General features: G+C 35.3%; 1 protein-coding gene across 1 annotated transcript in view; it reads right to left on the bottom strand.

Annotated features, from left to right (window-relative positions):
- Positions 1-6,056, bottom strand: part of ARL6 (ARF like GTPase 6) — a 40,927-nt gene extending 34,871 nt beyond the window's left edge. The window contains exons 1-2 of the mRNA XM_025913373.2: positions 5,636-6,056; positions 2,834-2,983 (exon numbers count right to left, since the gene is read on the bottom strand). Of these exons, the coding sequence (XP_025769158.1) occupies positions 2,834-2,956 (123 nt within the window). The 5' untranslated portion in view covers positions 2,957-2,983; positions 5,636-6,056. The remainder of the gene's footprint in view (positions 1-2,833; positions 2,984-5,635) is intronic.
- Between the last annotated feature and the right edge of the window lie 10,136 nt (positions 6,057-16,192).

Below are 16,192 nucleotides of genomic sequence, written 5' to 3' on the forward strand. Positions count from 1 at the left end.
TTCTGTTTTTTTAATGTTATTTCTCCCAATGTGAGTACAGTAGACATTGGGGGACTGGTCCATTTTGTGGTTATTAATGGTGGCTCTGGTTTCAATAATTTTGTACTTATTTGAGATCAGTTTTACCAAAACAAAAAAATTTACCTTTGAGGCTATTCTCTGATGTGGAGAAAAGTGTAAACACCTCTGACAGAATAGGCCCTTGCTTAAAAAATTTCCTTATAATCTTGTTCGCTTATTGCTGACAGCTTTACCCACAGAAATGCAGGTCACCAGTCACTGAGTTTAAGCATTTGCCCATACGGATCTTCTGATAGCTGATCCACAGTACTGATTATGGGCCCAGGCACAGTTGGGTATGGCTCTACTTTTAACATATATTCACTGTTCTTTAAATTCAATTCTGGACCCCATCCAACTGGGTAGGTTGCTTTATGTTCCTCTTAAGGACTGATAAAGAAATTTCATATAATCACAAAGTCAGGAGATAGACTCCAACGTATGTGGGCTTTTTGACCTGATCTTTGCCTTATTGGGGAAAAATCTCTTTTTTCCTGTCTTCATATAGAGAAAACTTCATTAAATGATACTCCTTATTTCTCAATCTCCCCTCCACCAATTTATTCCTCTCCATGGGAAAAGAATTATTCCTTTGCCCAGTTTGTGAAGTGAACTGATCATTCTTCATTCTTCCTCTCTCTCCTCATGCTTATCACAAGCCACATGCTTATCACAAGCATGCACTCTCATCTGATCTTAGCCATTCAATAAACCTAGAAGAGTAGGATTTTTCCCTGAGGAGGAAAACTTGAAATTTTGGGAGGCCAATCTCAATACAATAGAGTGTTAGCAACTCCTCTGAATAGACCTAACCTCACCCTCCAAAATCAACCTTTTAAATAAAGCTGGTATTTTTTTTTAAGTTTATTTATTTATTTTGAGAGAGAGAGAGTGCATACAAGCAGGGGAAAGGCAGAGAAAGAGGGAGAGAGAGATTCCCAACAGGCTCTTCACTGAAAGCACAGAGACTGATGTGGGGCTCAAACTCATGAACCGTGAGATCATGACCTGAGCTGAAGTTGGACACTTAACGGACTGAGCCACCCAGGCACCCCAAAGGTGGTATTTTTGATCTCTGCCTGACTTCAGCATGTATGCCTGAGCTGACTCCCAACTCAGTGGCGAACTCCTTAAATTAACTAAATTGCCTTCCAAATCCATCTTCGACTTCTTATCCTGGCTGCCTCAAACTATCTCCAACCTGAAGATACACCAGCAGTTAGTTGTTTTTCTGTGGCAAACTCATCCATGTAGAAGGGAATAATGACCAGAAAAAAAGAAATAATGGTGTTTTTGTAATTCCAAAGCAATCTCCAACTAAACAGAAGTAAAACTAAAGCTGTTGCAAAAGAAAATGGAGTAGTAAGGCTGTCTATTCTGCCCAATCTGAAGCATTATTTGAAGACAATAAAATTCATCTTCAACTACTATATTTAGGAGCAATATTTCCCATTCTCTGCCATTTAGTCATTAAAAGTACCAGCTTGTTTTTTGTCCCATCTGTATGCAGGTCTATTTTTTCACTCTACATTTTTCACTAATGGCTTTTACCTAAATAAGTGTATTTACAACTGTAAATGTTAGTTGTCTATTCAATATCCATTCTCTCCTTCTTCTATACTTACAGGATCCTTATTATTCCTGGAAGCAGCAGTATGCCTTGCTTTAAAACAAAAAAAAAATCCAGCTTAGGGGCACCTGGGTTGCTCAGTCGGTTAAGTGGCCGACTCTTGATTTTGGCTCAGGGCATGACCTCACTGTTTGTGGGATGGAGCCCCAAAACAGGCTCTGCGCTGACAGTGAGGAGTCTAATATTCTCTCTCCCTCTCCCCCCATTCTCTCTCGCTCTCTCTATCAAAATAAATAAATAAACTTAAAAAAATCCAGCTTTATTTATAGTTAGGGGTTTCCAATGAAATGTAAGTTAGGAATCATCAGTTGGTGCTTCTGGGTAAGCTCTTTAAAGAGGGCTTATTTAGGAAGAAGGTCTATTCCTTCAGCTTATTCTTTTCTCCTCCTGGTGACTTAGAATACAGATATAATAGTTAAGCAAGGTGACCATGTGGAGATCTTGAAGATGAAAACCAGGCACTTGGAATAGCATAACAGAAAGATGGAAGATGCCTGGATATCTCACAACTGACCGCAGCCCTGGAATACCTCCTCGGACTTATTTAGGTGACAGAAAAAGAAACCTCTTACTTATTTAGTCCACTGTTATGTGGGTTTTCTTTATGTGTAGCAGAACCTAACTTCAACTTATGTACCATGTGTTGAATGTATAGCTTTATATATTTTACAGTTATTAAAATTATATTTTCATACACTTATTACTTCTATGACTTAAAGTCATTCGGTTTACTACTACTGATAGGTATACCACACTCCTGGTAAACTGTCTAATTATCCATAGAACCCATAAAAATGATTCACCTTTCCCTCTGCTTATTAAGAAAGAGCCAAAAAGAAGGCAATGCTACCTAAGAGTAAACTTTGCAAATCTGTGAGAATCTTTAGAGAAAAAAAGACATTTGGAAAATATTCCAATTTAAATAATTATCAAGACATATTTATCAAGACAAGTATTACTAATGTATACCTGCATAAAATACACTGCAAATTATGGCACCCTGACATTTATTACTTTAACGTACTACAAGGTTAACAGGATTTCATAACATGATTATCTGAAGTAATGATGGCAAACAAAATAATACTGCATATTAACTTTCTCTTGCAGAAAATACTTAAAGCATCTAAAAAAGATACTTACATTTGAAGGTTTAAGTTTGTTAATGATTGTTGTTTTGCCACTATTATCCAGCCCAAGGCACAAAACATGAACCTCCTTCTTCCTTAGGCCAAGCAAGCCTGAAAGTCTGTCTAGCAATCCCATAATGTGATTCAAATATTTACAAACCAGCTGCAAGTCAGAAAGTAAAAATGATCTATCAATCACAGGCACTTTAGGTAAGGAACATATGAGCATGTGCATCAAAAATTTAATAATTTAAAGACATAATGATAAAAACCATGTCAATGTAGCTCTGTATTTAGTAAACAGAATTTAAGCTGATTATCACAAAGGAGCCTTAACTGAAATGCAGATTGGCAGCTTACAACCCTAGGTAACACACAGAATAATGTCCTTGAAATAACTGTACTTTTCTCATTGTAATTTATAATATTTAAGAAGAAAATGTGGTTAAACTCAGTATTGTGTGGACTATGCCACTTGTGATCTTGAAAATATATGCAGCCTTTTCTGGAAATCTGGAACAATGAATGGGCAAAGGGGTTCATGCTAAGCCTAATGCGGAAGCTTAGAAGGCAGATTAAAAAAAAAGAGAGAGAAAAACTTAGATTTTAGCTACATTATTTGTGCCACTGGCTAAATCTTTTTCTGAAGCCAGGCCCATTGTTGTATTATGCAATAATGTGAGCTATTAAATTTACTGTTTCTGTTTGTTTGCTTCTATCAGCTTAGGTTGCATTTTCTATCAATAGGAACAAAGAATCCTAACAGATATATTTATCTTAATATACATTGCTAGACATATTGTTTGTTCATAACCTGCTATGAACATTCCAAATGAAACTTTCCAAGGTGCTCCCTTTGGGTCCATCCCTCCCCAAAACATTATAATGTGATGGCAGAAGAGAGATATCCCTGTTGTCAGCTCTCAACTGCTGCCCAGACTGCTATAGCAGCAACTGCAATCTGCCTGTGTCCAAAGTATTTCCTATTACTTTAACTATCATTTCTGAGTTCTCTAAATAGTCATCTCATTTAATTGATTTATTCTCATCTCCATCTAAGGTTCCAGAAGCCTGTCATTCCCCAGCTCCTTCAGTACTTTTTAACCCACACTATCCTAGGCAAGGCCATTCCTTGAAGGCTGTGAGCTTGCAGCAACTTAAATGATGAGGTTCTCAAGACAAGTGCATCCAAAAGGAGGCTGCGTCATCGATTTTGCTTAGGCCTGTTGGGGGATCATACGGAAATTTCAAAACTGAATTCCAATGATGCTCAGAAAAGAGAAGGTACAATGCCCCACACAAGCATGGGGCCTATAAAACAGAGCCACAGTTGTTGTATCCAAAAGATGGGTTTGATCTCAGGTACTCCACTTGTGCCACTTTTCTCCTTGTGCTGGAGATTCAACTCTCACTCCATCAATTCCTTTAAATCTCCACTTAAGGAGCATTTGTAGAATCTACTATAAGTTAGCCTTCTGATATGAAGCAATTCACACAGACCATTTTAATTGAGAGTAGATTTGCTATTACTCACTTTGTTATTTATTGTACCAAACATACTAATATAAAGGCAATATCTTGTTTTCCATTTTTCATTCAATTTGAACAGATTTTTTAAAAAAAATGACTACTTCTCACATCCTCCTCCTTTGAGCATCCACTATAAAGCACTGATCGTCAAAAGCTTGATACTTGAATATTCAATTCATTTTCCATAGAACCCTGGATTGTGATTTTCCAACCCTTTTTCATGGATTATCAAACCTAATGCTTGTTAATGAAATATTTGGGGGCATACAATTTAGAAGTCAGTTGTTCTAAAAGCTATAATTATAGCCTTATACATGCTTCTATTTCTTAGTAATCATACATTTCTGTAAGTTTAATTTTTGCATGCATGAAAGAAGAAAAGATAACAATTTAAGCCACTTAATGTTTATTTACAATGCCCTATGTGCACAGTGGGAGATAAAATTAAAGTTTTCTGTAGCTCACTAAGTCTAAAGCCCTGTCAACTTTTGCTGCACAGGGGAATCAACTACTTGAAGTAATTCTGATGAAGGGATTAGGGCATCTGTATTTTGAAAAGTTACACAGTGTTTCTGATTTACAGTTACTATTGAGAACTACTGGCTTTCAGAATAAAGCCCAAACTTTCTCCCATAGCTTTTAAGGTTCACATCTTGGCTCCAATCTACCTTTCCAGTTTATTATCTTACTATTTTATTGTTTTCCTCTCTCTGCACACCAATCAATTCTCTTGATTGTGATCTGAGATTCTTTCTAAAGGATTACTTGTTGCCAGAAGAGTCTTGAAGAATTAGGATGTTATCCACAGACAGTAAAGGGCTTGGAAAGTAGGCCTCAGAGATAGTGGTCGGGCAGAGAAAACACCACGAATGGTACTTTGTAAACTTTGTATACTCTAGGAGTATTCCTAGAGTGAATTATAGCTCACTCTTAGTACTTCAGGCATTTTTATTAGGCTTTTAGTTTTTGATGATGAAACTTCAATTACGTTTTCCACAAACCAAATAAAAACAAAAAACTGGGCGGTGTTAAAACCAAACAAACATGCCCAACCCAGTTCAACGAGTTTTCTGGGGTCCCTTGTACTAACCGCATAAACCAGCTTTCCTTTTCCACCTCTTAAACTTTAGAAACAACGGTACACAGTGAAAAAAAAAAAAAACAAAAAAAAAAAAACAACTAGGAAAGAGTAAAAAGCAATTCTAAAACGCAATTCTAAAACGCGGCGGGAGTGGTGGCGGTGGTGGCAGCGCTGGCTACAGATAGATAGGGGGCAGGGAGATACCTGGTCTTTGAGGTTGGTCTTGCGGGCCCAGGAGCTGAAGAGATACAGGAATGGGCCACTCGCTCGTATCCGTCTCTGGGTTAAGAATCGGGCGTCTCTCAGCCTTCTTCTCTATGCTTCCATTGGAAGAATCCCTGCTCCTGAGCAAAGCCGCTTCTACAAGTTGGGTGAATTGGTAGCTTGTGCCACAGCCGGAGCATCAGTGGCTGGGCAGGAGCCTAGGCGCGTAGCGTTCCCTAGGCAACCGGACGTTCTTCCGGTCCCGAAGCCACGCCTCCTTGGAGTTTTAGAAAGTCAGACTTGGTGCTCTTGTTTATGGGATTGAAGAGCACCGGAAAATGCCAGAGGCACACCGAGGAGTATTAAAGAATGTGTTTAGACAGGTGGCGGGGTGAACTGCCGCCTTCCTGCGAGGAGCAGTGCTGTCCCGGATGGAGCATGATGGGAGTTGTAGGAGCGCGCACAGCCTGCTGGGAAGCGCCTGGCCTGGCGTTTGCTGTGGGCGTTTCTTTCCGTCCGGATTTCTCCCAGGCTCTCGGGAGAGTATCCGCAATTTCACCCATTTGGGGCGGGCCCTTCTTGTGGCTGCCAGAGCGCTAAGAAACCTACGTGTGTTTACCCGGCACGCGCGGCAGCGTGATGGCAACGTCTGAAAGACACAACTGTGCCCACTCTGGCAAGGCGTGCACCGGAGTTGCCCCGATGCCCCTTAAACCGAGGCTTTCCGGGCTGTGTTAGGCCTCAGGCTCTGGAGTCCTGGAGAAGTAAAAATGTTAGGGAGTGGAGAGAAACTAGTGTAAAAAGGCGAAAGCATTACTCGACAGAGGAAGTATGCCTGTACTCTGGCTTCTTAGCTCTCTGATCTCCTGAAGAAATTTCCACTAGTCATAATCTGATTAGATTACTGCCCCCAGAATCAAGGCTGTAGGTGGTTCAGAAAAGGAATAGTCTGAATGCTTAACAGTAACCACCTTAAATTCCACTGGGATTTTACAGTGATAGTCCAGTTGAAAATACCTGGATATACGCATTTCTTCACATTTTTATAACCGCGCTTTCCAAAGGACAGACTACAGTTGGGAGTAATTTTGAAGATTTTTCAGTCAGCCTAACCTACCTCCGTCCCAGGGCCGATGAATGGTTTTCATGGCTTAAAACGTTCTTCAGATGAGTTTTCATCTCTGGTTTCCTTTTTGGCCTTGAGTATGGACCATCAGCCCCCCTCCCCCCACCTCCAGCTAGTGTTATGTTTACTACCCTGCCTGGTTTTTGGCCTAGGAGGGTGAAAAAAGAGACTGGAAGAGTTACATAAAATTATTGATGCAAGTGTTTATGTGAATGATTACAGGGTGGGTTGGTTGGTTTGTTTTGTTTTATGACATTTCCAAATTTGCAAATGTGATTATTTTACAATGAAAAAGAGTGGGGTTCTGCGCAAATGACTTGAAAGGCTAAAACTGACAAAAACCAAAAACCCAACAGTTGTATATTTCAAAATACTTACAGATGTTCTTGAAAAAAATGTACGGATGTATTTTTTCTGTGTGGCCTTAGGCCAGTTAACTCTTCTCTATGCTTCAGCTTCATCACTTGCAAAAATACACTATTATCTCATTTGGCAGTTTTGAGGATTGAATAGATTAAAAAACTATGTATGTTTCGCACATCGTAGGTGTTCAGTAAATAAGTTCCCGTCTTCCTTCACCCTGAAATTTTTATTATATAAATAGGATTTGACCCAATTCCTAAATGTTCTGGCTTGTTAACTTCTGACTGTAAATGCATTTACAGGGAGGTATTACTTTTCTTTCTGTCTCACTGTTGTGATTCATTTTGATGAGACATGGAAGCTAATTTCTGAATAGCCTGAATGACTTTTTTTTTTTCGTTAGAGTTAAGCAGAAATCTTATGTTTCAGAAAACATTAGTGGACAGACTTATTTTTTCCTGTTTGGAGTTGATATTTTCTGTCCTTAGGTTGAGTTCAATTTTTGCTTAGTACAAAACAGTTGGTGAATACTGGAAATGTAACCGGGAGATTGGGTATCAAATTTTCAGTAAATTTGGGCATAAACATAAATCTTTTACAAAAAAAAAAAAAATAGCTAAGAAAATAGTTATCTTAGGTAAGTGTAGTTGATGTCTTGATTTACTATCATTAGAGATTAAATTGTGGTTATAAAACCTACAATGTACTTAATAATCTAGAAAATGCCAGTTTTAAAAATACGTCAAAGTTTAAAAACGTAAATATTTCATATGGTTGAATCTGCGCTGTGATACTTTGCCAACTGAAATTGCCTTCGAGTACATTTAGGCTCAGCATAAAAATTGTTCCACTTGATGTAATAAGTTAGTTTGGCTATCTTCATTTTATTATGAGGGAAAGAAGCTTTAAAAATGGTATGTGATTTTCTGAAGACTACTTAAGATATCTGTATAAGAGAAGAAAGTTTCTAGTATTTTATAACCAGTTTTAATTTTACACTGGCTTTTGGAACTGTAGTAGAAGATAAGAGTCCATTGTAAGATACAACTACCATACTATTCTGATTAATTCAGGATACTTTTAAAAAAATGTTTATTTATTTTGAGAGAGAGAGAGAGAGAAAGAGAGCAGGGGAGGGGCAGAGAGAGGGAAATCGAAAACCCCAAGCGGGCTCTACACTGATAGTGTAAGACTTGATCTTCACAAACCATGAGATTATGACCTGAGCCGAAATCAAGAGTTGGATGCTTAACTGGCTGTGCCACCCAGGTGACCCAAGGGTAATTTTTATGTATTTTTTATGTATTTTATTACCAGCAACTTTTAAAAGAATATAGAAAATCACTGAATCATAGTTTATTGCATGTTTTTGGAATGAATAGTCTAAAGCTGTTTGAATAGTTGGACATTATGTGTATCTTTTGGTTTTCGGTAATTTTATGTACCGTATCACCTCTGCAATGAACAGTTTAATTTCTTGAAACTCACAAAATAGTTGGCCGATATGAAATCACTACAAAAATATATATCTATTTATAATGATTTATGTGAATTTATCCCTTGACCCTAATGACATTAATTATCTTGAAAAAATACAGCTATGATTTTGCATCCAGAATTATATATATAAAGAGCATCTAGATTTAAGAGACTAAAAATGTATTAAATCTGCATCAAACAACAGTACAAAAAAGTCACAAATTTAACCACCAGAACTGTAACTTTTATTTGCTAATAGATATTTTAATAAACAGGCTTACTCCATCTGTAAGACCCTGGTAATGCCTCTTAGGAAATCATAGAAAAATAAAATACAATAATTAGTAATTTGTACTTTGTACAAAAATGTTACTATGTTGCTCAGCAGGTAGTTTTGCTAAACACCATATTCTTTCAGCAAATAGATGACATATGTAATGCAATTCACCACAAACAATCCCTCATTGAGAGCTGAGCATTCTATAACACTATTAACTTGTAAGCATGCCAGCACATGAAAATTTACATGGAACATCATAATATTACAGTAGATTTTTATAAGATGACAACAATACCACCTTTAGTAAGTCTGGCCTACTTCACTGCTATAGCAAAGTAGATAATAGGTAGGATTGCAGTTCAATTGTTAACACCCTTTTACTGTGTTTATCTCTCTATTATCTTGTTATACAACCAGAAAAGAGAACATAGTCTGTGTAAGGAACCTGAGTGGAAGGCATATATTGAAGTTCTATATAGATACCAAAGAGAAACAGTAATAACAAAGAGAAAAAAACTATAGTGCTGCACTTCCTTATTCTCACAGATCTTTTCCTCCTTTTGTAAGAGTAGATGGGTACACTGCTAAATCCATAATTAATGATAACTAACTTTATGATAGGTTACAGAGAGATACATTTTAAAAACCATATTCACTCTTATAGGAGGGAGAAATGACTTCAGCTGCAGTTTTTCATGAGTCAAATAATTGCTTTATGAGGAATTAAATGTCTCAACCTAGACAGATGTTATCTGGTATTTTATATAAATGTACTATTTAGTATTAAATTAATAAACTTTTTCGGATTTGTGCTACAAAGATTTTTGTAACTTTTATTTTGAATACACTGCAACTGTTGACATCTACCATTTAATATTTGACGTGGCCATTTAAATATTAAGTGTTTAACCAAATACATATTTATATGTACACATATATCTTTATATTTTTGTCTATGCTAAAACAGCAAAAAAAAAAAAAAAAGGAGAGCAATCTTATTCCATTATTCACAATCTAATTTTACATCAAACCCATATGCACCTATAAATTCAACACATTGAATTACATACAGCCTATCCAGAAATAAAGATCCAAGCACAATTAAGAGATCATATCCTTCCAATAGGATAGGGAGGTCACAATGAACAAAACAACCATATTTATTGCCCATGTGTTTCTCCTAAATGACAGATGGTACTGATGTTTTTCATATGAAAACAAAAGTATTGTTTTACTAAATGATTAGAGCCTATTTGCCTTTTTTTTCTTTTTTAATTCAATGGGGGGCTTAAAAGCCTCCAAAATGGTAATTTGAGGAAATCTCCAGCTTGAGTATACATACACATCTTTCAAGATTAAACTAATTTTAATTTTCATAGGCTTTGAATTAGAATAGTAACAAAATATTTCTGCCTTTTACTCTATAATAGACAAAAATAACAAAACATGTGGAATGTCTATGTCATTGAGAAATCCTCAATCTCTACATTAGGAAAAGAGAACTCTATTACGAGAGTCCTTGAAAATCACAGAATTGTTTCAGGTCCTTCTAATAAGATGTCTCAAAAATATTCAGTAAGAATGGCTTTAAAATATTTTATATACTAGGTCTTTTTCCTATGATGTATTAACATACACACAAATACCCACTATGTGTTTATGCATATGTGTATGGCTATGTCTGTTTGTGTGTATATATAGAGTTCACTTTCCCCCTTTCCAACTACTTCTCCTCCAACCTATACTCCCTTCCCACTCCATATGTTGAATTTTATGTCATCTTGGTAAATAGAACTATTCACCTAGTAACATCCTTATCTTTGTACCACAAATCTATTAGCCTATCTGCAATTCTGCCTTCCCTCCATTGCCATTCTATGTCCCCTCCTATCAAAAACTAACCTCCCTACTTATACTGTGAATCCTAACCCTTCTACCTCTCAAGACCTTTTCTATAATTATATTCTCTTGCATAATCAGTTTCCCCTTTTCTACCAGATTGTTCTCATTAGTATATAAATATACTCTAGCATCTTTTCTCTAAACACACACACACACACACACACACCAAACTTCTCTTGACCCCATATTTCCCTGAAGCTACTGCCTTATTTCTTACTTCTTTTAAAGGAAAACTTCTTGAAAGAGTTTTAGTAGATATTGGCTCCACCACCTTTCCTGCAATTGCTTCTTAATCCACTTCAATCAGGCTTTGACTACACTACTTCATAGAGACTGTCCTTGTCAAGACCACAAATAACTACTATGTTGCCATGTCCAATGGCCATTTCTTCGTTCTCATCTTGGTTTCTTATAAGCATTTAATCCAGATGACCAGTTAGTTGCATTTCTTTTTTCTCTTACTTTGGCTTCCTTAGTGTCTTATGTTGGCTTCCAATTCTCTGCCTAACTTCTCAACATTGGAATACCCTAGACCCTCAACTGTGGCCTATTTCTCTAAAAACCTTTCGCCAGGTGATTTCAAAATTTTAAACACTATTTATATACTGATGACTCCCAAATTTTTATGTCTAGCCTTGACTGCTGCTTGGAACTCATATGTAACTGTCTACTTGTTACCTCTGTTTGAATATCTAATGGGCATCTCAGGCATTATGTAGCTAAAACCAAACTCTTGATTTTTCCCTCCAAAGCTGGTTCTCCCCCACCACCACTGACTTAGTCTCTCATTCCCCAAATGTAGAATCTTTTTGATGTTTATTTTTCCGTCCTCATACCCAATTCATTAGGAAGCCCTTTGTTCAAACATACCCCAAATTCATCTACCTCTTTCCATCTCTACTACTTCCACTTCAACAAAAGCCAACATTTTTTTCTGCTTAAACTATTGCAGTAGCCTGATAAATGTTCTTTGACTCGTGTCTCCTATTGGCCTCTCTTCAGTTCTACTGTGTACTAGGCACACTGTTGTCTCTACCCTCAAACATTCCAAACTCCCACACATTCAACTGGTCTCTGCCTAGAATGTTCTTGCCTCAGATCTCGTGACTGGTTCCTTCATGCTTTTCAGATACCAGTTTACGTGTCACATCATCAGAGAAAATTTCTTTTACCATTTAATATAAAAGCCACAGTCATGCTATATAACTTCATTGCTTAAATTGTCAAGATAACGCTTATCACTATTTTATTGTATGCCTTTACTACTAGTAGATCAATTCCATGAGACAAGGCTTTTGCTTATATCTTGGTCACTCTGTATTCTCAGTGCTTAGAACAGGACACTGGTACATGACAGTGTTTAATAAACATTAGCTAATGTAACAAATGGAACGATAGATAAATATGTTTAAAGTCAGTCAGTATATATGTGTGTATACTAATTTTAAAATTTGGGAATTATACAACTTTGGACCAGCAGGCATATATAACTTCCTTTATTTTTCTTTTATTTGTTATATCTGTTCCCTATAGTGTCAGAGCTTTGCCTGGAGAAATCATGCTTCTTGTTGTTCTTTATATTGAACTATAGATACCTATTTCACTTAATAGTAGAGTGAAGCTGTAAGGTGGGAAAAGGGAATGTTTTGCTTCCTCAAAGGGGTTTTTGGAAACTCTGAAGAAAATAGGCAGGTAATTAAAAAAATGGAAAGGCATTTCACTTTTGTTTGAAGTGTTCCATCTGGTGAAATTTTAAACATTGAATAAACAGTAATCAGTGAAAAATAACTATAAAATATATGCTATTTTGAATATACAAAGTCCAATGTAGGAGTTTCTTTTTGTATTTCCATTCATGAGAAAGTAGAGTTTGCTTTCTTTAGCAGATTTATGAGACATCTGACCAATATTAGATTTAAAAAAAAACAGTAATGTCCAAAATAACAACTTGTAGCCACAGTGTTTTGGCATTTGGCTTTAACTTCTTTGAGAAGTATAAAGTTATAAGTATTATGAGACTGAAAGAAATATAAGATGTAAAGTAGCTCTTTTTAAAAATAGTTAACTGAAAAGAGAAGGCAATCTTCTTGAAAGAATATAAACACTTGGAGATCATAACATATAACATAAAATTAATATGTATGTACCACATTTTTTAAACTTTTCAAAGTATGTAAAATTTATATAATTGCATAAAAGCATAAATTGATTCTGAAAGTCTGTCCTTTCAACTACATTCTTTTTATCTGCATCTTATGTAAATCTTTTACATTTAATAATAACAGAAGAAAAACTCTTATTAATGATAGTGATTCATTGATATGTATAAAATCCTTCGACAGTTGATTATTGAATTTATTTTTTTGACAAATTCTTTTATTATATATTTCTTAGGAATCAAGAGATCTAGTAATATGGAAATGTTAGTAACTGTGGTCATTTGGTTTGTTAATAAATTCTTTTAAAAAATTCTTTTTTTTGATATTTTGGTAAAATTTCTTTATTTTATATATCACTATATACTTTAACAAATATTAATAGACATTTAGTTAGAGATTCCCATCCTCAAAATGCATTTTAGTTTCACAATTACCAGAAGAGGAATACGACATAATTTTTAATCACTCTATTCTAATAGTTTTTTTTTTAATGTGGTAATTAATAGTTTTGACAAAAAATTTTTTGTATTACCTTCTTGTCTTTTCATCAGTTTTAATGGGACTTGGTCTGTTTTCCACACTCTGCATTCATGCTCTGCATGAATTTTTTAAAAATAAGGTTATTATAGAAGGTATAACATAACCAATATTTAAAGAAATGTTAAGAAACTATTAAAATTCAAAATTCAAAATTAAGGTGTCAAAGTGTGTATTGCATACAAAATTACACCCAAGTGTAGTTCATGAAAAATATCCAAAGACATTTATATCCTGTAGTTATTCAAATTTTCAATGACACGACCTTAGATGGAAACTGATTAAGAACATGATTAATAATGTATCAGAAAGAAAGCACATATAGTAATCTTTAAAAAATCAAATGTTACTCATTCATATTTTTGAGGACTGCTCAGGTATTATGCCCTACCCACCCCCCTCAAAAAAACCCCTCCCATTTCACATTTATTTTTCTCTTGGGGGCCTAAAAAAAAAAAACCAAAATTATTTCAAAATTCTATATTTGTAAAAAGATGATGAGATTTTTGCATAGTATAGATAATACAATTTTCTTTGAACACATATAAATGGCATGGAAGAAACATCACATTGAAGCAAATTAAGGGGCGCCTGGGTGGCTCAGTCAGTAAGCGTCCAACTTCAGCTCAGGTCATGATCTCACGGTTCGTGAGTTCGAGCCTCCCATCGGGTTCTGTGCTGACAGCTCAGAGCCTGGAGCCTGCTTCAGATTCTGTGTCTTGCTCTCTCTCTGCTCCACCCCCACTCACCCTCTGTCTCTCTCTCTCAAAAATAAACATTAAAAAATATTTTTTAAGCAAATTAAAAACTTCAATGACAAACATTTATAAACATTAAACCTTATTTTCCAAGCAGTGCAGGAATTAAAAAAATCCCCACTCATTGTTTATTGTCATATTGTCTATGAAACTCATTATTGTTTTAAAGATAGTTTTAAATATATTGAAATGATAGCTCTAGATAAAATACCAATGAATATTCAAATAAGTTAGATTTAACAATGCTCACATCAGTCACATAGACAGAAAAATAGTTCATTCAGTTACAAGTTTGTTAGCAAATAGTAGCCATTGATTTTGTCATAGAGCTTCTAAAGACCACAATTTTAGGCAGATTTATTTTAAAGATAAAAATATGTGGCAATAAATAAAGCATGTACAGTCAATGAAAAATTTTATTACAACTTAAATAATGACATTACTGAGTAAATAATTCTAAAGAGAGCAAAAGTTACTACTTTGCATGAAAAATCAGCTAATGGGATGAATTATATTCCAGGTTCTAAGTGAGTAAAGATGTGTTTAAATGAAAATTTAACAAAAGCAATGTCTAGCTAAATGCATACATTTGATTCTACAAATTACTAAATGTAGGGAGGCAATTTATTATAAAGGTGATAGAAGAGGACATCTTAAATTAGGTAAAAATCTTGAAAGCACATTGTTTATTCATCTTTGTGATTTAACACTATTCACTCCATCTATCATGATTTTGAAAAGTTAAATGATATTTGATCTTTCTAGAACAGAGGCCAATGAAGACTGTTCTGAAGATGATGATCTATAAATGTGGGGAAACTCATAGAAATGTTTCCATCAATATTGCTTGCATGTAAGCTCATATTTAAGTTATCAAAGCAAGGACGTCTATCTTCAAAGTTAATAATGCCTAAATATAAAACTTGGATATATGAAAAATGAAGGTTCCCCTACCTTGGATTCTTCTTTATAATAACATATCATTTTGGAATAAAGACAGTTTTCCCCTTCAATGATGGCTAATGAGCTGGAGACTGGTGCTAACTAAATAGGAATCCAGAGGTACGTTGTTCTTTCATTATGTTGTAAAGCATAGGACGCTTTAAAGTCATCAGTTGTTCTGATTTATTATGTGAGTTGATAACTTATTATCTGAGCCAAAACTGAGTTTATTGTAACAAAATAAAGACATCCAGAGGTTAAAAATAATGGAGAAATATAAGTAAGGAAAGAGCTTTGCTTGAGAGAAGATTTTTCACTGAGTTTAATACCTTTCTAATTTATAGCTCCCAGGAAATTGTGTTGTTAATCTGTACTTCATTTTATAATCTAAAGTAGAAACCACTTCTTTATGTTACATTTAAGAGCTATCTTTCATCCTCATCTGTCAGGTAATTTTTCTTTAATGTCTTTGTTATTCTTAAGGATGAATTAGGTATGTGTAAGGGTAGTGGCATTCTTTAAGATTTTTCCTTTTAAATGAAACAAATCAAAAATTCTCTTAATGATATAGAGATTTGGTACTGTAGTTAACCAACATGAAAATTCAAGTGAGAACCTTCCTTTGTTTTGTTTGGAAAGAAACTGCTTTCAATCGGAAAGAGCAAAAATACAATAAAAGGGAGGTGACTTGGTATCATTAAGACCTACACCAAACTGTATTTGCCAGATTTCTTTTAAAAGATACAGTTTATTCTTTTAGTAGTTCTTTGCTACTCTTAGTAATTAAAAAGCTTTCTTCTTTTTTGTTTCATTTTTAAAGTTCAGTAATTTTGGAGTGGCTCAAAAATTAGCTCAGTCCATTAGGTGTCTGACTTTGGCCCAAGTCAGGATCTCATGGTGTGTGGGTTCAAACCCCGTATCGGGCTCCACTCTGACAGTGTGATGTCTGCTTGGGATTCTCTCTCACTCTCCATCTTCTCCCCCCCCCCCCACACACACTCATTCTCTCTC

This window comes from Puma concolor, chromosome C2 (genome assembly GCF_028749965.1).
Source record: "Puma concolor isolate L17-30 chromosome C2, mPumCon1.1.hap2, whole genome shotgun sequence".
Classification (NCBI taxonomy): Eukaryota; Metazoa; Chordata; class Mammalia; order Carnivora; family Felidae; genus Puma; species Puma concolor.